The sequence below is a fragment of the Equus quagga genome, chromosome 11 (genome assembly GCF_021613505.1).
Source record: "Equus quagga isolate Etosha38 chromosome 11, UCLA_HA_Equagga_1.0, whole genome shotgun sequence".
In the NCBI taxonomy this organism is placed as follows: domain Eukaryota; kingdom Metazoa; phylum Chordata; class Mammalia; order Perissodactyla; family Equidae; genus Equus; species Equus quagga.
Window position 1 is genome coordinate 100,001,601 of NC_060277.1, and position 24,936 is coordinate 100,026,536.

The following is a 24,936-nucleotide window of genomic DNA, read 5'->3' on the forward strand; positions in this document are numbered from 1 at the left end:
AGTCATCTTTTGTGTGCAAGCCGCATTGTCTAACTTTGATGTCATCGTTATCCTAGAATGAGTTGTGAAATTTCTCTTTTCCTATGCCCTAGAATGCTTTGTATTACATGGGAACTGTTGGCTCCTTGAAAGTTTGTTAGAGCTGATTCATAAAATTGCCTGGGTAGGTGTCATTTTGGAGGAAAACTATTTGATCACCTTTTAAGTTCCTTCTGCAAATATTGATCTATTCAAATTTTCTCCCCTTTCTTAAGTCAGTTTTGGTAATGTAATTTTCTGGAAAATCTTCTTTTTTTGAGTGGGGAGGAAGATTAGCTCTGAACTAACATCTGTGCCAGTCTACCTCTGTTTTGCATGTGAGATGCTGCCACAGCATGGCTTGATGAGCAGTGTGTAGGTCTGTGCCTGGGATCTGAACTGGTGAATGCTGGGCCACTGAAGCGGAGCATGTGAACTTAACTACTACTCCACCAGGCTGGTTCCGGGAACATCATCTGTTTTATCTTAATATAAAGATATCATCTACCTTAGTTACTTCTCTTTTCATTTGGAATGTTTATTTTTATATTTCTCAACTAATAGGCCAGAGATTAATCAATTTTCTTTTTTCTCTTAAGAATCAACTTTTTGTTTTGTCGACCATATCTACTGCTTGATTTGTTTTCTGTTTCATTAACTTTTGCTTTTAATCATTCCTTCCTTCTACTTTCTTTGCTTTTGTTTGTTCTCATTCTTGAATCATATCCTTAGTTTATTTTTTATTTTTGGTAATCTTTTTATCATGGTAAAAACACATAACATAAATTTAGTGTCATAACCATTTTTAAGTGTACAGTTCAGTAGTGTTAGGTGTATTCATGTTGTCATGGAACAGATCTCCAGAACTGGTTCATCTTGCAAAATTGAAACTCTACCCATTAATCATCAGCTCTCCTTTTCCACCTCTCCCCAGTCCCTGGTAACCACCAGTCTACTTTCTATTTCTGTGACTTTGACTCCTTTTAGATACCTCATATAAGTGGAATCATAGTATTTGTCTTTTTGTGACTAGCTTATTTCACTTGGCCTAATGTTCTCAAAGTTCGTCCATGTTGAAACATGTGACAGGATTTCTTTGTTCTTAAGGCTGAGTAATATTCCATTGTGTGTATACACTGCATTTCCTTATCCGTTCATCTGTCACTGGACATCTGGGTTGCTAACTCCTCTTGCCTATTGTGAGTAGTGCTGCTTTGAACATGTGTGTGCAAACATCTCTTCGAGACCCTGCTTTCAGTTCTTTTGGCTCTATACCCAGAAGTGGGACTGTTCCTTTTTTAAAGACAAAATTTATTCTTGATGCTTCCCAGTTACTCGTTAGTGAATTCTTTATCCTACTTTTTTCAAAAGTATTCTTCAAATATTTTAACATTTCTGAAATCTAGATGCTTCACAAGGATGTATACATTTAATATAGTTATTCTTTTGCTGTTCTCCACTCTCCAAGTCAGTGGAGGATCACAGTGTGTTGGATTCAGAAATATGGTATGGTAGTTAGAGAAAATGACACTTGTAGTATCATTAGTGCTCTTACAGATTAGGTGGCGTTTAATTTGGCTTTTTATTTAAACATTGGCACCTGAGCTAACATCTGTTGCCAGTCTTTTTTATTTTTCCTCCTTCTCCCCAAAGCCCCCTAGTACATAGTTGTCTATTCTAGTTGTAGGTCCTTCTGGTTGTGCTCTGTGGGACGCCACCTCAGCGTGGCTTGATGAGCAGTGCCATGTCTGTGGCCAGGATTTGAACTGATGAAACCCTGGGCCACCAAAGTGGAGCGTGCAACTTAACCCCTCAGCCACAGGGCTGGCCCCTAATTTGGCTTATAATGGCTTGAAATGGTTTTCTACTGTAAAGGCGTTGATGATACACATGCTTGCAGGTAGACTTCAGACTCTCCAAGAAAAACAGAGATCAGAAGTTTCCATTTCTGTGAAATAAGATATTCTGTTTGAATTGAGTGGTTTTATATTTTAAAAAATACTGGTATAAATTAGAAGTTTCTTTTATAAGCAACCCTCTCTTGCATGCAGTGCTTTCCTAGAGGTGGCTTACATTTTAAAAAATCTGTAGAACAGTAATTACCACTATTTGCAGACTGTATATCCTGTGCCTATTGCCTCATCTGTTCGTACATTTGTGGAAACTGGCAGATGGGCGGTAACAGTGTTGGAACTGAAGTAGTAAGTTTTTAATCTGAACTTTAAAAGCTAAGAAAAACTATTCCTTCTAAAGGAATTCCTCAATAAATTCTCTTGTATAGGGGAAATCTCCTGATGTATTGAAATGCTCCATACTTTTATCAAATTGTGATTTACACCCAGCATCGTCAAGAGCCGTCTGGTACTGTTTTGAACCCTGTGATATAGCTCTACCTAGCTGAGGTGGGACATTGGCGGTCTTTGGAGAAAGCGTCTTCTTCTCTTTGGACGGTGCTGGAGAAGTGACTTGATGTGACTAACTTCAGAAATTGTTGAAATCAAAAAGTGCTTTTTATTTACTCAGCATATAGGGGTGGGACTAAAGGCAGGGCTGTTATTTGTTTTTGTTCCTGTTTTTATTTTAATAAACACAATATAACGTTACAAGGCTGTTTTCTAAACAGACATGGCAGAGAGGTGTATCCTGAGGGGTTATTTGTCCAGGAGGCAGACAGCGTGTGTCCCCAGCATTTGTGGCAGGATGTGCTGTTGAAGCATGTCACATCCCACTGTCAGCCGAGGGGCGAGAGACAGCCTGAGGGAGAAAGGCCCCAAAGAGGACAGATGATGTCCAGAAAGAGAATTGTTAGGAAGTGACTGTTAAGGCATGGGCTGTCTTTCTGTTTGTGGTATCTGCTTGGTTTTATTTTCTAAACCCCTTGGTGCCAGTATGTCTGGAGACTTCTAAATTATCTGATCACAAGTTTCAAGAAGATGGTTACAACTCTGAAGCAAGTGTGTGCTGTGTTGTCGTCTGCTGCTGTTTTTATTGAATAATGTGTTTTGGACTCTGGGTATTTTGATCTCTTAAATAGAAGCTTTAAGTCAGTTGCCTGTAATTTTTGTTATCATTTATTCAGAAAATTTATTCCTTTTCTTTATAGGCATTTGATTTAACAGAACAAAGATATGTAGCTGTGAAAATTCACCAGTTAAATAAAAACTGGAGAGATGAGAAAAAGGAGAATTACCACAAGTAAGTGATACTAGAGTGTCTGATTCTTCAAAATTTAGTAACAATAACTGTAGTTTGAGCACTGTGTTGAGCTTTACATGCATTGTTGTTGTTTCATTTGATCCTCATAACTGTCCTAGGAGGGTGAACAAATTTTCCATCTAACTGATGAGGAAACTGGTGCTTACGGAATTTGAGTAGCGGTTAAGAAATGGCTGAGCTGATATTTAAATCCAGACTTCCCTTAGTCCAGAGCCCGTGCTCTTAGCCTCTCCTTCCATTGTGTCTCTAAAATTAGCTCCAACAAACAAGTAAAGCCTCAAAAATCATTGTTATTCATCTGTAGAAGCCAGCTGAGAGCGTCCTTTAGTGGTCTGGGGTCCCTGGGGAGCTTCGGATGGGACTTTTTCTTCTGCTTCAGTCATTTCAGTATGGAGGAGATGGTGGGGGGGTGGGGGGGCAGCTGATATTCCCTGTTGGTACTTGTTTGACTTGTTCAGCTTCAAAGTTTGCTCATGTCAAAGTTTTCAGTTTTCAGTGTCCCACTTACTGTGCTTGCCTCTCTTCAGAATGTCATGTGGCAGCAGCCCCCATCTGTACTTGGGGTGGGGGGTGGGCGAGTGACTTCTTCAGAATGAATAGTTATTACGTGTACAGGTGTGAATTTCTTTGTTCTTCTAGTGTCAGGTTTGCCTGTCCCATGTCCTGTCCCGTACACCCCCCCTTTTCGAACACTGGAGTTCATTGCTCATTTGCTTTGGAGGCCATGCAGACCTAATTTGCTGTTAGGATCCCCACTGGGCTTAATATTGTTTCCTTATTGTAGGTAAAAGTACTGAATTAGACATGTCCTACCCCTGAAAGAAGGAGACAGCCCATTTTGATATAAACAGCCTGTCTCCTTTCTATAAAAGCAATTTTATTTTATTCTTAGAAACTAGGACTTTGGAGGGAAAAAAGCAGTGGACTTTGAAGTACCTTTAGTTGACTTCTAAATCTCAAGGGGGCAAATAAAGCATTTCTACATCATCAACCAATTCTTGGGACACAGACCAAGGCACCTCTTGCTTTATCCCTGTTGTTCATCAGGGTCCCAGGAACTCTTCCTATTCCATGCAGATTGACAGTGGTGCTCAGCACTGGAGAAGAGAAGGTTCCTGTGGCATTAAGAGAAGCAGGGCTTAGCAGAGGTGGCAAAAGGGATGATAGGTGATTTATGCATGGCACCCTGCAATGTGTATCTTACGTGACAGGCAGCTGCAGTCCAGATGCTTCTGAGGAGCAGTTACATTATTATAAGTACATTCCAGTCACTTGACGTGCAGGGACGAATGGCACGCTGCAGTGAGTGCCAGAAGCACTTCAGAGAAGGAAACCACATGTTGTTCTGACCAGCTATAAAGGAGAAATGTTTCCATTATATTGAGACTCTCAGAGTGCCTCAGGGTGTTGGAACAGTATATGCTTCTCTTCAAAAATGCCCTCTAGCTCTCCTTGGAGCCTGTTCTGTATCTTATGTGTGCAGAGACCACCCTATATCAGTTGACTCTACTAGGGATCAGCCTTGGGCAGCCTTGAGAAAATAGTTCCCACCCCAGGGTTTATACGTATTTTGCCTAGTCTCAGTATCCAGCTTTTAGACTGACCTTAATCAGAACTCACGTTGAATACTGTAGTTACTGCAGGTGAGTGTTCTGCTCACTTTAGCCTTTTGAAATAGGGAGAGATTGAAGCCGGGACCATGTACCTCCTTGATGCATTTGGCAAGCAGTTTGAGTCCTGATGGGTATGGATTGGGTGTCTTTCTTGCATTTCTCTACTATACAGAGTCATAGAGCAAGTGAAGGGAACTGTCTCATATTTTCTGAGTCTGTCGGTCCAGCTCCAGGCTCACAATGGTGCCTTGCTACTCTGTTTCCTCAGCAGAGGTGGGAATCATGACACCTGAGCACCTTCTGTGGAGCCATCTGGGCAGGGGCCATCTCCCAGTTGACAGACATACTGGGGAGAGGGTATGCAGAGTTCTGTGAACTCCATTCATCCTTGAGGGGAAATTCTTAAGCCCTTCTACCCTTCTTTGAAAGATTTTGCTTGTTAAGTGATATGAAATCATATTGGTGGATTTCAAAGCACAGGTAGTAGTGGAAGTCCTTTGAATGTAAGGGAGGCTTATATCAAGCACATAACAGATTTTAGAAAGTACTTTAAAAATGCAGTATTAAACTAAAAAGTAGTACACTTTAGTGCTGTGGTAACATAGTAAAATATGAAAGTACTGCTATTGCCCTGCAGAGTAAGGTCTTTTGATTGTTTTCCCCTTTATGGGGGTGACTTCTCAGTATCTGGAATCAAGACATTTATTTGGGTAAAAAGGAAGCAAAAACTCAAAGAAAATAAAAGGTGGTTGTTTTGTTTCATTTTTTTGAGTTCTGTTTTGCATCACCTTTTCTCTCCAGTTTCCCCCACAAAGAAACAAAAAGTAAACTGATTGTTTTACTTTTGCGTTACTAAAGCATTAATGGTGTTACTAGATTTCTTTGACTCCCCAATGTAAGATATTGAAACTCTATATAGGAAAAATCTCATATAAAGGTATCCTCAGAAATAATTTTATCTGAATTAGTTAGTAAACTCTTTCAAGATACTCTTCTAATGTTCTAGGATAAAGTCATTTTGAAAGTCTAAATATATATCCACTTATAAGAGAGTAAAAGACTAACACTTTAGTGGATAAGTTTCTTCTGGCTCCTTATTGAAGTTTCTGTGTTTATGATGCATTAATTCCTTGCATGCTAAGTTGAAAGTTGAACATAGGAGGGACGTGGCAGAGCCACTGCCTTGCCTGATGAAGCACAGGAAGTGGGCTTAGAGCCTGACATGGCATTGAGGGAGTACTTTCAGTGACACACAACAAATTCCCTTAGTCAACAAGGACTTTGAATGACACTTCCTTTGATTCTTAATTCTTACCTCCTTTGTTTCCTTCTATTTTCTATACCTTGAAAGAGAAATTGATCTCTACTCTGAAATACACAAAATCAAAAAGTTAAAACAAAAGGGCAGAGAACTATAGATCTACAGCATGCTGAGATAAGAAATGACTTGAGGGGCTCGCCCCGTGGCTGAGTGGTTAAGTTCGTGCGCTCCGCTGCAGGCGGCTCAGTGTTTCGTTGGTTCGAATCCTGGGCATGGACATGGCACTGCTCATCAAACCACACTGAGGCAGCGTCCCACATGCCACAACTAGAAGGACCCACAACGAAGAATATACAACCATGTACCGGGGGGGCTTTGGGGAGAAAAAGGAAAAAAATAAAATCTTAAAAAAAAAAGAAAAGACTAACTTGAAGTTATATATTTAGTTCATAAGTTTCTAAACTTTTTTTTTTTTTTTTGGCGAGGAAGATTGGTCTTGAGCTAACATCCATTGCCAGACTTCCTCTTTTTGCTTGAGGTAGATTGTTCCTGAGCTAACATCTGTGTCAGTCTTCCTCTATTTTATGCGGGATGCTGCCACAGTGTGGCTTGATAAGTGGTGCTAGGTTTGTGCCTGGGATCCAAACCTGCAAAACCCAAGGCTACTGAAGCAGAGCATGCAAACCACTATGCCACCAGGCCGGCCCTAAACTTTCTTTTTTTTTAAAACAGCATCACCTTTATGTTACCAAATGAAATATTCCATGGAATCTTGATATATGAAAAAGAACAAGTGTGGAGCTGCTTTGGTGGAATGAGGGGTTGGGCCAGAACTGCATTTGCTCAGCATCTCCACAGGGGCTCTGGAGGCATCTGTCTCCTGGGAGTGCCTTTTAAACTGTCCAATCCTCTGCACTGATGGTGAAGCCCAGAGGGGTGGCGTCATGGAACTCGGATTCTCTGGAAGCCAGGTTGATCGGTCCCAGTGTAGTGTGTGTTCTGTCACTGCTCTGCCTAAGTGCTGGCAAGTCTTGTCTTTTCAGAAAGACATAAAGATGATGAAGTGAATCATCAGAAGAAGCAAAAACTGCCAAAAGTAGCAGCTTGAAGAATGAGCCTAGTCAGAAGTTTCAATTGAGGGAAAAACATATTTAGTTACTTTTAGGTTCCTATTCCTTCCCTAACTGTCTCCTCGGCTTTCTTTAGTTGAATACTTTCTGTGTATTTTTGTTGTGCTGGGATATACTGATTTCAGAAAACATCACTGTTTTTTTAGTTTTATTTTACTATTCTGTGGAAAGTTTCTCTTTTCTGACTCTTGCCTTAACAAAATACCCCAAACTAAATTGTGCTAGATTACTTAAAATAGTTTCCTTTTGCTCTCTTTGTAAATAAGAACTAAATACTTTAAAAATTATTGGTAATTATAATGTATAAACATGTTCTATTATCCTTTTAAAGTCAGTGTATGAATATATCAGATTATATTTTTGTTCCTAATCTTATCAAATGATCTTAAATTGGAAAAGTACTAAAAAAAATGTTAACACATGTATGTAAATTCTTGTTCTAAGAAAACTGGAGTTTCCGTGAGTTCAAATTTTCTATCAATTTCGCATTTTCTTTAAAGAAAGTCAAGCTGATAGCCCTTTAAATTCTTTTTGCAAGGAGTAGGATTTTAGAGCAAACAAATACAGAGCACTGCCATTTACCGAACTGGTGATCCTTTCACCCGAGTTTACGTGCTGTAATTGATCTCCTTGATGTAACCGTGGGATAGAAGCATTTATAGATATGAAGCATCAGCTTTAGAGGAGAGAAAAAACACTGTGTTTATGATCTTTATAGCTCTGTTATTTGGGTATAAATATAAAAGAGGTCAGATTGTCATAGAATGAACTTGAAAGAGAGAAAAGGTTATCATCCATTCATTCAAGAAATATTTGAGCACCTGCTATTTTCTCAACAGCTTGGTAGATAGTAGTAGAGAAAATAGGATGAGGAAAGATAAGGGATCTGAATGGAATGAATAGGTGGAAAGAAGGGAGAAATAAGAGAATATTTAGGAATATCCTGGAAGAGTTCTCAGAGACAGGCTAACATTCAAAATGTTAATTTTCCATTTTGTTTACAGGCATGCATGTAGGGAATACCGGATTCACAAAGAACTGGATCATCCCAGAATAGTTAAGCTGTATGATTACTTTTCACTGGACACTGACTCGTAAGTGCTCTGCCATTTTAGCTCAGCAGTTAATATTATTTTCTTGCAGGATGTTGACTACTCATTGAATAGAGTTTAAATCTGTGTCCAGGAAATATTCTGCTGGGGAACCAAATATATGTATTTATGGGCAAACTATCATCTGTGAATTCAGATAGGGCCCAGTAAGACATCTCGTGGCCAGAGGACATGTGTGGTTGTGTGCTGGTGAATGTTTAACAACCAGCTTGGTGGGGAGAAGGATAGGGCTAATTTGTAGTATTTGCCAATTTTTGTGGTGTAAATACTCTCAACGTGTCCAATTTCAAGCCACCAGCTTAAAAAAACAAACCCAGCTTTGAGATATAAGTTACATACCATATAGTTCACTCGTTTAAAGTATAATGGGTTTTAGTATATTCACAGATAGGTGAAACCATCACCATAGTCAATTTTAGAACGTTTTCACCACCTCAAGAAAAAAAAACCCATACCTTTTGCTATCGCCCCTTGTTCTTCCTCCTCCCACCCCAGCCCTAAACAACCACTGATTTACTTTTTGCCTCTATAGATTTCCTATTCTGGACTTTCTTGTGAGTGGATCATATAGTGTGTGGACTTTGTGACTGGCTTCTTTCACTTAGCAAGGTTCATGCTTATTGTAGCATGTATCAGTACTTACTTCCTTTTTATGACCAAATATATTCCGTTGTATGGATACACTACCTTTTGTTTATCCATTCATCCTACCAACAGTTTAATAACCAGCTCACAAAATTTATCAGCTCTTGGTAACTGGCATAATTGGTGCCAGCATAACACTGACATGCACCAGTGAGTGTGGACTGTCTAAGAGAGTCTCTGCCCCACCCTGGAGACTCTGATGAACACTGATGGGCCTTTTAAAGCAGTACCAGCAATTTGCTTTTATCATAGAATGAGAATGAACGTGGCACAAATGAAGGCATAGTCCGATGCTGCATGTTAAAATAAGGTTCCTAGGCTTACAGGATATTAGAACTGGAAGGGATCTCAGTCTAGCCTTCTCATTTTATAGGTTTTGGGGACCAGAGAAGTTAAATGCCTTTTCTGAAATCTTTAATAATCTTAGGCTTTGTTGTATTTCATTACCTGGAATAGTCAGGCTCTAGCACCTCTGGGTTTATCTAGGAGTTTAGAGAGATTTCAGCATTTGGAAACGTTTTCTCTGTAGGAGTCTGAACTGAGTTTGGAGAACATACCCTAGGACTGGCTTGCAAGTGTTCTTCTTAGCCTCCCGGGGTGATTCCAGGATTTTTGGCCGCTTCCAGACAGCAGCTGTCTCGGAGATTGCTACGCAGAGAACCGTAAATGCTACACATTTAGAAATGACCCCAAAAGGAGACCATAATTCCCTTTGGAAACATGATCTGTCCCTTCTTCCATCTGCTCAGGGATTTCTCCTTTCCAGTAGAGTGGCCCTTATACCAGGTATAGCCATCTGTTTTTAGCATGGGGTGGAATTCAGAAAAATATCTAGTTAGAGAGCAGGTCTTCACAGGGTGACTTTACTGTTTTCTTTGAGTAAATTCTTTGACTACTAGGTAGACAACCCCGACTCCCCCAAAATGTAAGTACCAAAACCGTTTCAAAGATAAATATAATGGCTTGGAGTGTCTGCTGTTTTGAGTCATATACATACTTTTAGCTATCTGAGAAATTGAGCTGATTCTGTGCTATTCTTGAGTTGTTTACTTTGATCTTCCTATTGTGTTTATGATGAATTTTCACCAAAAATAAGTCAGACCATCATTTTAAAAAGTCTTCTGAGAGTTTCATGGATATTGAAAGTTAGATTTTATTTTCAACTTGCACTGGCTCAAAGAATAAATCCACTAAGCATGAGAGTCTGTATCTCAGGCTTCAGGGTCTCAGATCAGAAAACCTGTAATTTTTCCAACATTTATTCCCAAATAGGGTGCTACCGTGCCTTTTGTATGTTTCCTAAGAAGCATAAGCTGTTGTTCAGTTTTGGACCCCACAGGACTGTGCACGTCCACATTTCATTGCACTGCCTTTTGAAGGCAGCAAATTGCCCAGAGGCCCATTGTGCTAGTCCTGAGCCTGTTTCCTCTCGAGTCTGCTCCTCACTGTCCCCTGTTAATGCATCTTAGGTAAGCTCACCCTTGTAGGCTGTGTTTACCAGGGTCCTGTGTCAGTTGTTCAGCTGTGTTCAGCCACTGGGGAGACAGAAATGGTTGTGGGTGGAGACCCTCCCCTCCCTCCCCCCGCAACTGTGGTTCCAGTTACCCTCAGTAACCCTGGGTTCTGGTTGCACCATCTCCTCCCTCTGGCCCTCTGGCCTTAGGGTGCTAATGACTTCCTGCTCTAGATGATCTCTGGGGTATCTCACTGGCCAGTTTGTCTTCTCAGCTCTTCCATCATCTCTGTGATCAGTTTCCTGAATTAAAGCCCCTCTGTTTTAAATATTCAAGTGGTTTTTGTTTCCTGGCTAGACCCTGAGTGATACACCTGCATTGTCACAGCTTGGAATAGTTTAAAAGGTATTCATCTCTCAGGAATACTCAAACAGTTCAGGAAGCCTTACTTAAGTTTATAACTGCCTTGGAAGATAAACACATATAACCCTTAATGCCACGAATGGTATGTAGTTTTAATTTTGGGTCTGTATGATGCGTTGATATAAGTGAAGGGAAAAAACCCATACTGTGTCGAAACACATTTGTTAGAACCACAGATACTGTACTTTTAAAAGCTCTTTTGTACCTTGTGTTTAGTAAAGAGAAATTGTAGTACAGTATTGTGCCAAACTGCCAAGAGATGTGGTGTGCGACTAGTCTTTGGGACCTGGGCAAACCCTAGATCTTCCTCACTGTCAGCACTCAGGCTCATAGAAAATGTTTGCAGTGAGGATGGTGTCCTTGATCACAACATCTTGTTTAGAAATGTGAGGTGGATGTGTGAAGCAGACCCTTCCAAACAGATCTGTAGCTTTATAGTTTGGATTCAAGAAGAGGTTTGCTATGATGAACTTTAGCACGACAGATTCCAGCAGGAAGGGTGTGGAGGCTCTTCACCAAGAGAGGAAGCAGTGTTCTTCTGTAAACCACTCAGGTTGCAATACTGGGTAAAGAATAGAAGAGTATTTGAAGGGACAAAGAAGAAAGGTATGAGAAGACAGTTACCTGAAGTTCTCACTGGGGCTGCTTCAGTTTGTCTTAATCTGTTTGCTCTTATCCTGTGGTCAAATGTTGGTTTATTTGTCTTAGGTTTTGTACAGTATTAGAATACTGTGAGGGAAACGATCTGGACTTCTACCTGAAACAGCACAAATTAATGTCGGAGAAAGAGGCCCGATCCATTATCATGCAGATTGTGAATGCTTTAAAGTACTTAAATGAAATAAAACCTCCCATCATACACTATGACCTCAAACCAGGTATGTGTAACTTTCAGGAGACACTATTGTTGGCTTTTCTTTGATCTTACAGATGACTTTTAATTTTACAAAGTTAGAGAGTTTGGCGGGAGCCAAGAAGGCCTAATAACATCTGACTTTGGATTGCCTGGGTAGGTGTGGGAATAATAGAGTCCTGGCCACGCGGCGCTGGGTTTAGGAGGTGAGTCGTGTTAGAGGCTCTGGAGAAACAATGCCCTTGTCTGTAGAACCAGGGCAGTTTATGATGTCAGTCCAATAAAGAACTGTTCTTTTTAAGAACAAGCTCAAGCTCTTTTTAAGAGCAAGCTCAGTTCTGTTTTCCCATTGCTCACCCTACATAGCGGTTCCTCTACTCCAAGTCTCTTTGATAAGTGCCCAGAAATCAGTGACTTTTTCTTGCACATATGCCTCCCCTTTCATTAAATTCCAGGCAGAGTTTTTCATCTTATTGTATGGTTACTATCTCACTTTGATAGTCCTCAGCAAAGAGTAGAGGGCAGTTAGACTTCTTCCCTCTATTTTTTGTTGTTGTCATCCTCAGCTGTTTCTTAGAAGTCTGCGTGTGTTCTCTGTAGACAGCTCTACCCCGCTTAGCTTGGGCATTAGGAAGATGATTCCCATTTACCGCCTGTGTGGCACAGTTGTTAAATTTGCTTTCCTCTTCTGGTAGCTACATATCAAATCTCACTATTCTTTAATGTTCTAATACATTCCAAATAACTAAAAAATTCATTACAATGAAGTGGTTTTTAAAAAGATGGCCGTTATGAGATTGGGTTCTCCGTCGCTGCGTACAAGACATTTGCCTACCGCAGGAGCTCTAGGTGGCACTGTGCTGCTAGCTTTCATTCCCTTGTATGTTTTCTGTGATTTTTTTCGTGAAAAAAACGTTATGAACGGAGTGGTTTAGAGATTCTTACTGAAAGTTCAGATGAAACTTTCCCACCATTTTTGACCAACTGTACAAGTGATATTTTACTTTGGCAAGTTATTTTTTTTCCACTGCTCATAGTGGTGGTTTTGGCACATTAAGCAGGTAATTCTTGGAAAATAGAAGTTTGCAGCCAGACACTGAGGACTCGCCCCCATCACACAGAGTCCAGATCATTTATTCCAGGGATTCAGATGTGTGTTATTGCATGCAAGAGTTTTGAGTTCAGTTGTTCCCTTCTTGTCTTTTATTGCTTTGGATATTTCTCTTAGTAAGTCTGTTTTTCTTCATGAAGATTTTTATCTTTTTAGGTAATATTCTTTTAGTAAATGGTACAGCGTGTGGAGAGATAAAAATCACAGATTTTGGTCTTTCCAAGATCATGGATGATGATAGCTACAATTCTGTGGATGGCATGGAGCTGACGTCACAAGGTGCTGGTACTTACTGGTAGGTATCTGGGGGCTTTGCCAGGTTGGCTAGTGATATGTGGCTGTGTTATACTGAAGTGTTGGTAATTTATAATTGCTATTTGTATTTTGTCTGCTTAGGCAAAAATGCTGGAAACTAAAGCAGACTTTCCTGCCCAAATAGTTACTATCTTTTCAGCAGCTTGACTCTTTGTATTTACAGTAATTTGTCTTGATTTTCCTTTTCTTTCTTGAAAACCATTGGGAAAGAGATTATGTGTGGCCAGGTGTTTGGATTCTGTGTTTCCTCCATAAGACTGGTCGTACTGGATAGGTGGAGAATAAGGTTGCTCATGGTATGTAAAGGATGGCCCTAAATTCTTTCAGTACAAACGTGGGTCTCTCTCTCCATGGGTTAGTGGGATGAGAGATTCATTTCTAGAGTTGTCTGAGGATGATGGACTCTCAAGAACTAAGGAGTTGTGAAGATCAGAATTTAGAATTACCACAGCATCTCTTACAATCTAGATAGGAAAAAGTGAGCACAGTTTGCCAAGAAATTTATCCACCTCTGTCAGCCATGTTCTAAAAGGTTTTGAGCCACATTTCTTCCCATCTGTTGTTACTCATCTCCCCAACCATCCTACCCTGGCTAGCTCTACCTTCCTTTTCTATGATTTGTCCTACTTTTGCCTAGTATTACTTTTGACAGAACCAAAAAAGATAACCTGTGGCTCAGGCATTTAACTTTGTGATTGTAAAGGTGTGTTAACAGAGCTTCCTTTTCACTTCTGAGAGGGTAACACAGAGCCACATGTTGGAATGTGTGATTCTGAACATGGAGAAAGTCTCCAGTAGCACTAAGGGAGGGGTAACGCGTGCTATTATATCCCAGGGTGAGTTGGTCAGATCACTTATGTTGAGGGCCCCTGGGCCTTAGCAGAATAGTGACTGCCTGGGAGTGAGGGTGTTAATCCAAAGCAGACAGAGAAGAGCGGGATGTCGTCCATAACACACAGGGTCAGCCCTGTTCTCGTCAGGCCGATCGTGTTTGTTATGTATGTTAAAGAATCAATCAAATCCTGCTAAAAACAGCATGTCCACAAAATTTCTACTTTCCTTTGTTCCTTATTGTTTGTGGAGATAGTACCTATAGTGAAAATCAGTCCCTAAATTAAAACTTAGGAGATTCTAGATTTTAAATAGAAGCTACATTTACAGTGTTTATTCACTATGGTGGTTATTGTGGGTTAGTGTTCCTGTCACTAAATGATACAAAAATATCTACTGTTGGAAATTCTGGAAACAGGGTCTATACCTCTGCTATTTAAACTCACTGGAACTTGGATTTGAGCTTTTTGTTTGGTAGCTTGTTTTTTTTTTAAAGGTGAAGCTTTTTCACATTTAAATTAGTTATCTCATTGCTACCTATTGCTGTATTTGCTAAGCTATAAAAATTGAGTGGTTGGAATTTAAATAAAAATTATATGATGTTTGAGATTTGCTTCAAAGTGACCTGTTTGGGGGGAGGAGGAAAGGGATGTAGATGAACAAAGGTTGGTCACATGTTGATAATTATTGAAGTTAGATGATAGATATTTGGGGGTTCATTTTACTATTCTTTGTACTTTATGTTTGAAGATTTTTTCATAATAAAAAGTAAAGTAGAGAGGGGGCTTCTGAGAAAATTTGATTTTACGGGTTTCTATGAAGGTTTTAAAAGTCTCCCTTTGGTGGAAACATTGTCATAATCACCATCCTCAATATTTCATCCTCCTATGATGTTCCAGAGAGTTACAGATAGGACATAACAGATTCTAAGTGACTGCAGTATTTGGTCATTCCATAATTCTTCTACATTGAATACTACTTTTAAATAAGTGACTAGGCCTTGAGAATCCTTTTTCTCTGTGAGGATTTTATCATGATGGAATGTGCAACCACGTTTGTTTTTTAGAACACAGTGTGGTGTCATAGAGCTGTCTTCTACTCTCCCTCCCTGAGTCCTTGGTAGAGAATTAGAATGCTTATGATTTTCAGTATTATTTGGGTGGAGAACTAGTTTATTTCTTCATTTACAGATGGGGAAACTTAGACCTAGAAAGTGATTGCCAGCCTTGTACTATCAGGTGGCAATTTCGTTTGTATTCCAAATATTTGGCAAAATTGTTGCTCTGCATTTAGACAAGTTCAATAACTCTGTTCTTCCCCACCACCTCTACAAAAAAATTACAAATACATTAAAATGATAATTTTAGAATCAAGGTTCTGTTTATTTATCCAAGATCATATCTAAGTAATATATTGAAGAATCTAGAACCATGAAAACTAGGGCTCAGGCAGGTTTTAGTGACATTTGGAAGAGCCGTAAAAATTCTTTTTCCTGTATCTTTATTTCTTTGCCTTTTCCCCCCTCTTTTGTGAGTTCTGTGTCTATATTTTCATTTTTCAATGTGTGTTTTGGCTAAAAGTTTTCATCGTGAAATAATAACCTAGGTCAGTGGTCTTAATCATCCAAAAACGTGTGTTAAAAATAATACGTAAGGGCGCCAGCCCAGTGGCTTAGTGGTTAAGTTCGCGTGCTCTGCTTTGGCAGCGCAGGGTTCACGGGTTCGGATCCTGGGCACAGACCTAAACACTGCTCATGAAGCCCTGCTGAGACGGCGTCCCACGTACGAAGTAGAGGAAGATTGGCATAGATGTTAGCTCAGCGACAGTCTTCCTCGCCCCCCTCAAAAAAGAAGAGAAGTAAGAGACAAGAACATGAAACTAAACATACTTAAAAAAAAAGAAGAAAGCCCATCATCTGAACATTTTCTGCTTCTCAACTCTTGTGGTCCCCTTCAGGCTATAAGTTTAGATTTTTATACCAGAAGCACAGCAGGGTGTAAAATAGTTTTTCATGGAATTGATTTTGCCAGCATGAAATCTGCAGAAATCGATTTGTTATCTTCAGAATTCTGCCTTCCAGCTATGCTATGGCTAAGACTCTAGGCAGTGAGTGTTAGCATATTTGTTTGGTTTCCTAAATGCTAAGAGGCACTTACCTTCCACACTATACAATTTGGTGTGGTTGGCTGTCCAGCTAGTGTTTTTAGAGGCTAGGGGTGGGTGGGGAGGGAAGGAATTCAGATGAGGGTTGAGTTGTACTGAAAACTAGTTTGTTTGGCTCTTTGTGCACTTTTTCTTAGTCTTCCAGTAAGCCCCTGATCACCCTTAAAGTCAGAAATGTAAAATATACTTTGATAATTTGGACCTTAATGTCATCACTGATTATATATAGTAGTTATTTCCAGTCCACATTTCCAAAAGAGGCTACCTTAAGAAGACAGAATAGCCACCGTCCTCAGAGATTTGTACTGGGTCCTGAATTCAGATAGACTTTTAAAATATTTATTTTAGAGACATCTTCTTCAGCTAGCATGAAAGGAAACCCACACCACTTCTGGTTATATTTCAATGTTTGTTGATGCAGCCATCATAAAAGGGATTGTACTTCTTTTGTGCTTACTCCTCCTTTTTTAAACTTGTTGAATAACCCTTGCATTAGGCACAACCCTGGGAAAAGAGGCTGGGGTGGGTGAAGTAGGAACTAGGGAAAATATTTACCTCTTTCAGTCAATTGAGAAATGTATTTTCAGGCTTTAGAGGACATTACTGCCTCCTTAAGTCAGAGTATATTTTCGTTTTCTTTCTCCAGCTAGGTCTGAGTTGCTTTTTCAATTCAGATATTTTAATTTCCAACAGGGTCTTCTAATTGCCTTTTTGTATGTGTCTTAGATTTTTACAGTCATTTTTCTAAGAATTTTAATTTCTCTTTTGTCCCAGGTATTTACCACCAGAGTGTTTTGTGGTTGGGAAAGAACCACCAAAGATCTCAAATAAAGTTGATGTGTGGTCAGTGGGTGTGATCTTCTACCAGTGTCTTTATGGAAGGAAGGTAAGAAAGGAGATCAGATGTGGTGGCTTGACTTCCTTCTTGGGTGGCACGTGGATACAGTGGCACAGTCTGGGTTAGTCTCTTGGAGTTAATCATCGGGTTATACAAAATGGAATCCTGAAAGTTGTGGTTTGAAGAAAACACAGGCTTAATAGTCAAAGCTTTATGCATAAGCGGAAATTTTCAGCCCTAGTGCACGTAATGAATTTTGCTGGGCTGTTGAACACATGCATTTTTCGCTGTTCTCAGTTAGATCCGGGATATGTTTTTATTCTGATAATATGTGTAGGGAATTAAATGAAATAATTGAAGTATACAATCTTCCAAGAGCCCTTCTTAAGGGTTCTAAGAACCGAAACTTGAATATGTGCAGGGCTGCTTGTTCTCAACCACCCGTTAGTTAAAGCTGTGGTTAGTAAAGCGCACTTTATATTTCTGTACTGGGGAGTGGGTGTCAGAAAGTATTCATTGTCTGTTACCTCTCGTCGAGGTGATAATATAGCATTTGAACACCTAATGACTTAGGTAGTAAACTACACCTAATGAATTCTCATGTTTGTTTTTTCCTTGTGAGCATAAAACCTTATAAATATATATATTAAGATCCAATTGTGTGTTTATATTCATGTTTCCGCTATCTGCGTTTGTATGTTTCAGTGCTCCCCATTAGGCTTTGGGTATAAGCCATGTGGCTGGTCTGCAACTCCCCTGGACTCTTAATATTTTTATTACAGTCCCTAGACCAAGCTCTTAATTCAGATTTCAGCTTCCTCTTTAACTTCTCCTTGATCTTTATTTCTTTATCCTACCTGTCTAATATGGGGAAACTATTCAGAGCTAGCAGGGGTTAATTATTATTTATACTCTGTAATGTGGAAGTGCTGCTGATAATGGTGGCAGAGTTTATCTAGAAGGAATTGTTTGTGATCTCTCAGTAGAAACACTCTAAGGATAACAGTAGACTTGAACTTATTTTTGAAGGGTTTATTAGAAAATGGCAGTTTGGGGCACAGATGAAACCACTAAGTAGCCCCAACTGTGTTTTTCCTACTCTGCTCTTAGCCTTTTACTCTTGTACCTACTTATATGTCTCTTTTTATCTGTGCATTGGGTCTGACTGGGGCACACATACGTATTAAGCCCACAGGTATCACTCAAGGCAAAAGAGTTTGCTGGTTCCTGCCCTGAATCTTCTCTTCTTTGCTGTAAGCAAAGCTTAGCAGAGGTACTCTGATCCAGCACATGCTGCTTCTGGTCCTAGCTCTGCCATAACTTAGATATTGGACTGTGAACAAGTTACTTAAGCTCTGAGCCTTTCCACCTTTATCTGTAAAATGGGAGAATTAGAGGAGAGCATCTCCAAAGTTCCTTAAGCAGTTTTCATTGAGACACATCTTCTTTCCCTTCCCTATGGTTTTCAATTGTGTTCTCTTTCATTTTTAACCAGAGGCCCACTTTTGTTTGTTTTATTTTTATATGATAGCCTTTTGGCCATAACCAGTCCCAACAAGACATCTTACAAGAAAATACTATTCTTAAAGCTACTGAAGTGCAGTTCCCGCCAAAGCCAGTAGTAACACCTGAAGCAAAGGTAAGTTTTGACCCATTGGCCAGCAGAAATGACTGCTTTGCTTTCTGTATTATTTCTTTGGGTAACAGTGGAGGGATTATTCAATACAAAATGCAAGAGTCATTAAAAACATCCTCCTCCTTCTAAATGTGTATTTCTCCAACCCCTACTCTCTTTCCTCCCACAACAAACATTTATGAGTGCCTGTTGAGCACAGTCACTGTTCTGGGTGGTGGAGAAGGAACTGTGAATATGAGGCAATGAACTGTACGACAAGGCAAGGTCTCTGCCCTTAAGGAGTTTACCTTCCACTAGGTGAGACAAACAATAAATAAAAACAGATACATTCCAGACGGCGATAAGTGTTATGAAGAAAATAAACCAGAGCAAGGGGCTGGAGAGGGGGGAGGCCCCCTTTCGATGGCATGGTCAGGGAGGGCCTCAATGGCGCAGTAAGGTTTGGAGAAGTCTTGAATGAGGTGAAGGTGGGGCCACGTGTAGATTTGGGGAAGAATGTTCTGAGCACAGAGAAGTGAGTAAAGCTCAGATGTGAGTGTGAGCCTACTAGGTACACAGAGCAGGTGGAGCAGGGGACACTGGTAGGAAAGGCAGCAGGGCAGATTATGTTATGGAAAGCACTGGAAGGTTTTTATCAGGGCAACTATGTGGCTGCTGTTTTAAAAGCCTATACTGTCAGCTGTGTAGAAAGAAAATTCAAAGTAAAAGTTTATTTGACCTGTATCCAACCCAAGAAAACCTGTTTAACTCCTATTCCACGTGTCTCACTAAGAAAGGTTCATTTTTCAAGGCCGAGGATCATAATGTTCATTTCTGTGAATTTGTTTTTATCTTCCAAATGTTTTAGTCAAGCAAATACCTATAGATGTCTTTGATTTTGAAAAATAGTATTGGTATCACACTTTTGTGTTTTACTAATTAAACGTGGAAAAAATAGAAAATTAATAGCTCATTTCATGTTTTAGTCTTTTTTAAATAGACTTTATTTTTTAGAGGAGTTTTAGATTCACAGCAAAACTGAGTGGAAAATATAGTGTTTCCATATACTCCCTGACCTCCCCTGCCACGCCCCTGGCCTGCACGGTCTCCCTGGGAACTGTCAACATCCCTCACTGGCATGGTACATTAGTACAATCAATGGACCTACACTGAGACATCATTATCACTCTAATGTAATGTATGGACTTTGGGTGATAATGGTATTTTAGATTTTTAAAAATCGATTCATTTATTTGAAATAATTATAAGACTTTGATTAAGTAGAACTCTCTGGTTAAAAAGACAGATAATCTGTTTAAGGGTCTTTGTGATAAGAGTTAGAGCAGAAACTGAGACTACACAGCCCTTCATACCTAGTGCAAAGGGAACCTCTATTTTGGTAGTAAAGTAGGATTCCACTCAAACCCCACTCACAGTATGTTTTTGTGTCTGCAGTATTCTTGGGGAGACAAGTCCTGGTCAGGTTTTCCTTTACTACTTAGGTATGTGCCTGATCGTTTGCTCACTGACCTTTCAGGGAAGAATGAGATACACAGGGAAAGCATTTACTGATCTGTGACACGTTGTAGTTTAGTCAGTGTTGGTCTCCTCACCCTGTGTCTAGTGGTAGTTTGTCATTACAATTCCCGCTTGCTCAGGAAGTTCACTTGAGGCCATGGTTTATAGGTGCAAGACCATGAAGTTAGACTGTGCCCATTGCAAACCAGCCAAAGCAAAGAGAGAGGTTTGTGCTTTGGGGGCAGGGGTATTTAGCGGTCATGCCCCATTCCCCCTCAGGAATGGCTCAGCCACCTCTGTTCAGGAAGGAGTCGGTGGCCACAGAGAGGTACTGCTGCCAGTGTCTCTCCTTCCCTGATCTTCTCCGGGGCCACCTGGTGGTTTCTAGGAAAGACCCTAGGCCCCTTCTCTTTAGAAGATCTTTGCTCTAGGCCCTGGCAGCTTTTACAGAGCTTCAGGGTTCCCTCTTGGGGGTGCCAGGATTATCTGCTTCAGGCTTCTTCAAGAAACTTTCCTTTCAGGCGTTTATTCGACGATGCTTGGCCTACCGAAAGGAGGACCGCATCGATGTCCAGCAGCTGGCCTGTGACCCGTACTTGCTGCCTCACATCCGAAAGTCGGTCTCCACAAGTAGCCCTGCTGGAGCTGCTATTGCATCAACTTCTGGGGCGTCCAATAACAGTTCTTCGAATTGAGACCCACTTCTAGGCCACAAACTGTTCAACACGCACAAAGTGGACAAATGGCATTCAGCAGCGGGTTTGGAACATAGCGAATCCGAATGGATCTCATGAAACCTGTACCAGGTGCTTTTATTTTCTTGCTTTTTTCCCATCCATAGAGCATGACAGCATCGATTCTCATTGAGGAGAAACCTTGGGCAGCTCTGGCCAGGCCTCATAGGAAAAGGCCCCGCCCAAGGTTCCGGCGTCAACGGCCACTGCATGTGGCTGCTCTGAGTGAGGAAAAAATTTAAAAGAAAAACTGGTTCCATGTACTGTGAACTTGAAAACATGCAGACTCAGGGGGGTCCCTGATGCAGTGCTTCAGATGAAGAATGTGGACTTGAAAATACAGACTGGGCTAGTCCAGTGTCTATATTTAAACTTGTTCTTTTCTTTTAATAAAGTTTAGGTAACATCTCCTGAAAAGCTTGTAGCACAAAGGCTCAGCTGGGGATGGTGTTTGACTTCGGAGGAAAAAAGTTGCTATTGCCCGTTAAAGGCACTAGAGTTAGTGTTTTATCCCTAAATAATTTCAGTTTTTAAAAACATGCAGCTTCCCTCCCCCCTTTTTTATTTTTGAAAGATACATTTGGTCATAAAGTGAAACCCGTATTAGCAAGTACGTGGCAATATTCATTCCAATCAGATGCAGCTTTCTCCTCCGTCTGGTCTCCTGTTTGCAGCTGCCTCCCTCATCGCGGTAGGGAGAAAGCTGAGTGGGAGTCCTGAGATGTGTGGGGTTTCGCCATTGGACAAAGAATGAGGTGAGAAGACTGCAGCTGGGAGTCTCTCTAGGTTTTCAACTATTTCTTCACAATTTGAACACTTGACGGTTGTCCCTTTTAATTTATTTGAAGTGCTATTTTTTTAAATAAAGGTTCATCTGTCCATGTAGTCCTCTTGGATTCTCTGAATGTAGTAACCAATGGAACTGTTCCAAAGGTAGTCAGAAATGGGCTGAGGAGCTAAATGCCCTAGAGATCAGGAGTTCCTACCCACAGTCTCTGTGTGCTCGCTAAATGGTGTACATTTCTTGTTAACCACGATATTAAAATGTGATCAGCACATAAGCTTTCCTCTCTTAGATCTTTTGACAGGAAACAACCTCCAATCCTCTAAATTTTGTGGGTGTGTGCTGGTGTGTGTGTCTGTGTGTGTGTATGTGCACACACGCTTTGTCTAACTTTATTTAATAGATTCATCAAGTGGAGTTTAAAAATAAGCTCAAGGGAAGTAGGTATTCTAAATATGAACATTCTTTTAGAACTGATTTTTAAAAAATTTGGTTGTTTCTGAGATGTATGCTCAACTGAAGATGGAGCTGAAATGGGAGCTGTGTGGCCCCACTGTGCCCTTGAAATGGCAGAGCACTCGACAGTAGAGAGGGAAGGAGGCCAGAGCCCGAACATGTGGTAGCCAGCTTGGAATGTTACTGACATGTGGCAAGAGGGCTCAGCCAGAAATATTTAAAGATGCAGCATTCAGGCATGCAAGTTCCCTGGGCAGGGGGAGGGAAGGCAGAAAGGGTAGAGAACCTCAGCTCAGGACTCTAGTGTTTCTTTTACATGTGCCGCTGGTGACACATCTTCTAAGACCTTTGTTTGTGTTGTGGACCTGCTCCTGTCTCCCCAGTATCAGGCGACCTTAAGGGAAAATGGAGTATTCCGAATTGGAGAGAAGTTCGTGGGTAGGTATTGCCTTGTGGAACTCTGAATGGAAGGAAGTCAGCCCCAGAGCCCCTGATGCCCCAGCTTTCCTAAAGCTATTTTATTGCAGTATATATTTATACACGTGTGCATGCATGCACTTGCACACACATGCATATATGTGCATACCTGATATATATGTATGTGTGTATATAGTACCTTTTTCTTAACCATTACTTTCAAGCTCCTAAGCAAAGAGTACCCAGTGGGGTCTCACAGGTGGAGCATGACACTGAATGGATGGTGTCAGCATATGTGAAGAGATGGATGAAGTTGAGACCATGTTTAAACTTACTCAGAATATGAAGTTCTATTCCTTTTTTTCTCCCTCTCATTCAATGATCTGGCAGGAGTTTTTAAAGGAATTTTTTTAAGGTTGGAAGAATGCTGCATCTTTAAGCCTTCCCTCTGAACTTCCTGCCTCCTTCTCCCCATGGGGTTGTAAGTGAAGCTGCAGGACTTTATTTGTTGATCTACCTTTTCTGCCCTTGTCCTGCAGGAGGCATGCCCTCTCCCCTTGCTTTATTGGGTCTAGGGCCTGCTTGGAGCTGACTGGGCTTGGTTGAGTCTGGACAAGGCCTCTTTCCACTGCATGAACTAGCCTCAGAGAACATGCAGAATGCTGACCTTTTCTAGACTTTTAAGTAGCCAATGAAATCACTCAGTGGGGTTCTTCCATGACATATTTTGTTAATATGGGTTTCACTTTTTCCAAGGATAATCCCTTATTGCCACAATGTTGATTTACTTTAAACAATGACAAAAAAATGTGTATGAATTTGTAACGAAACCCAGCCAGATTGTGTTGGCCTTTCCCAATTTAAGGGTTGGGGAAGATATTAAAATAAGTTTTAAGAAGTGAATTTCCCAGCCTCTTGATTTTACTCTAGTTCTCCGGCTTCAAACAGAGCCCTTACCATCTAGGGTGTAGAGAGGGGATCCTGGTAGCCGGCTGAGGCCCAGTAGATATCGCAGGCATGATGGGAATGTGTTGATTCCTGCAGCGGTTTTTGTACCTCCCATGTGCCAACAGCCATGCTCATGGGGAGGAATACAGCAGTGAACAGGAGAGGGAAGGCCCAGCCGTCAGCTCACAATCCAGGATGAAGGCACTGGGCCCCAGGAAGGGATGGAATATGGAGGGGAGTGAGGGGAAGGAATTGGGCCCCAAATCTGCCCTTGTGAGATGGGCGGCTTTAAATGGAGAACTATCAGTGAGAGCCACGGCTCTGCACTGCTGTGACTGACCTGGACACGCCTACTGTCTTTGTTAGAGGATTGCTCGCCTTCCTTCTTGTCCAGGAAGAACAGGTTCTCCTCCAGCTGAGAAGATTAGCAGTCAAGGAGCTCTCGTGTTTCTTAATTTAGAAAATAACTATCTTTAAACATAGTTATCTCCTAGAATCCTGGAGCTAGAAGCAAGTTTCAGGTCCAGCTCCCTGCTTAGGAGAAGGCGAAGTTTACAACTAGCTTGACCCACCTTGGCGATTTTTTGCTTTCTGAGAAGATTTCCTTCCCTCCCTTACTCATTCTGATTTCTCAAGCTCTTTGTCTGTAATTAAAATCTGCCTGGAGTAAGTGAGGGAGAGACGTGGTACACAAACTAGTTGGGGTATGGGGAGTCCCTGCCTCCTAAAATTAGCTATTCTGTTTTAGTTTGTTAAGGCAGCGTCAGCCAGTGTTAAGAGTCTGGGCTTTGGAATAACGTCGTGTGCAAATCCCACCTCTGCAAGCTGCAGGGCTATCTCCTTGCGTAGTTCTAATAGGGAGCGGAAATAGGTATGTGAAGTGCCTGGCATATATGAGGTGAATCAAAAAATGTGGTTTAAGAAAGATCAAATGATCCAGTAAGTGGGATTGCTGGTCTGGAACCCCAAGTTTGCTGGTTGAGGTTCAGAGCCTTTCTCCTCGCCAGGTTGTTAGGAGATCCTTTCGCCTTGGGTAAGTAGCATAGACCTTTCGGGAGCCTTCTTCTCTGGCTTGAGATTCAGTATCAACCTTTTCCTGTGAAGTCAGCAGTCTCCTCTTACCCTGGGTCCAAGACTTCTGGCAGAGTCTGGGAGGAGCATCTTTTAGGCCAGTGTGTTCCCGAGGCCAGCAGCAGCAGCATCACCTGGGAACCTGTTAGAACTGAATGTTCTCAGGCCTCCCCAGCACTGTTAATCTGTCTCCCAGATGGCATGAGCACTGAAAGTCACAAGTCCTGCTGACTGACGTTCCTGTCAGGTACTGCAGTAAGGGTGGGGCAGTTGGAGAGAGTATCTGTCAGGCCTTGTCGAAAGTCACCCAGCTGGAAGACGGAGGTGACTGTTTGATTATTGTGTTAGGATTAAAAATGTATCTTACTAGGCCTGATGTCATACATGTGCTCTTCTATGGGGAGCCCCAG

The 24,936-nt window shown here is 41.0% G+C and overlaps 1 protein-coding gene across 6 annotated transcripts in view; it reads left to right on the plus strand.

Annotated features, from left to right (window-relative positions):
* The window catches only part of TLK2 (tousled like kinase 2), a 109,988-nt gene extending 88,253 nt beyond the window's left edge, over nucleotides 1–21,735 (plus strand). For all 6 annotated transcript variants that reach the window (XM_046676329.1, XM_046676330.1, XM_046676325.1 and 3 more), the window contains 7 exons: nucleotides 3,122–3,213; nucleotides 8,243–8,332; nucleotides 11,581–11,750; nucleotides 12,993–13,131; nucleotides 16,920–17,031; nucleotides 18,515–18,622; nucleotides 20,638–21,735. In XM_046676329.1, coding sequence (XP_046532285.1) covers nucleotides 3,122–3,213; nucleotides 8,243–8,332; nucleotides 11,581–11,750; nucleotides 12,993–13,131; nucleotides 16,920–17,031; nucleotides 18,515–18,622; nucleotides 20,638–20,811 — 885 coding nt within the window. In that variant the 3' untranslated portion in view covers nucleotides 20,812–21,735. The remainder of the gene's footprint in view (nucleotides 1–3,121; nucleotides 3,214–8,242; nucleotides 8,333–11,580; nucleotides 11,751–12,992; nucleotides 13,132–16,919; nucleotides 17,032–18,514; nucleotides 18,623–20,637) is intronic.
* Nucleotides 21,736–24,936: the final 3,201 nt, after the last annotated feature.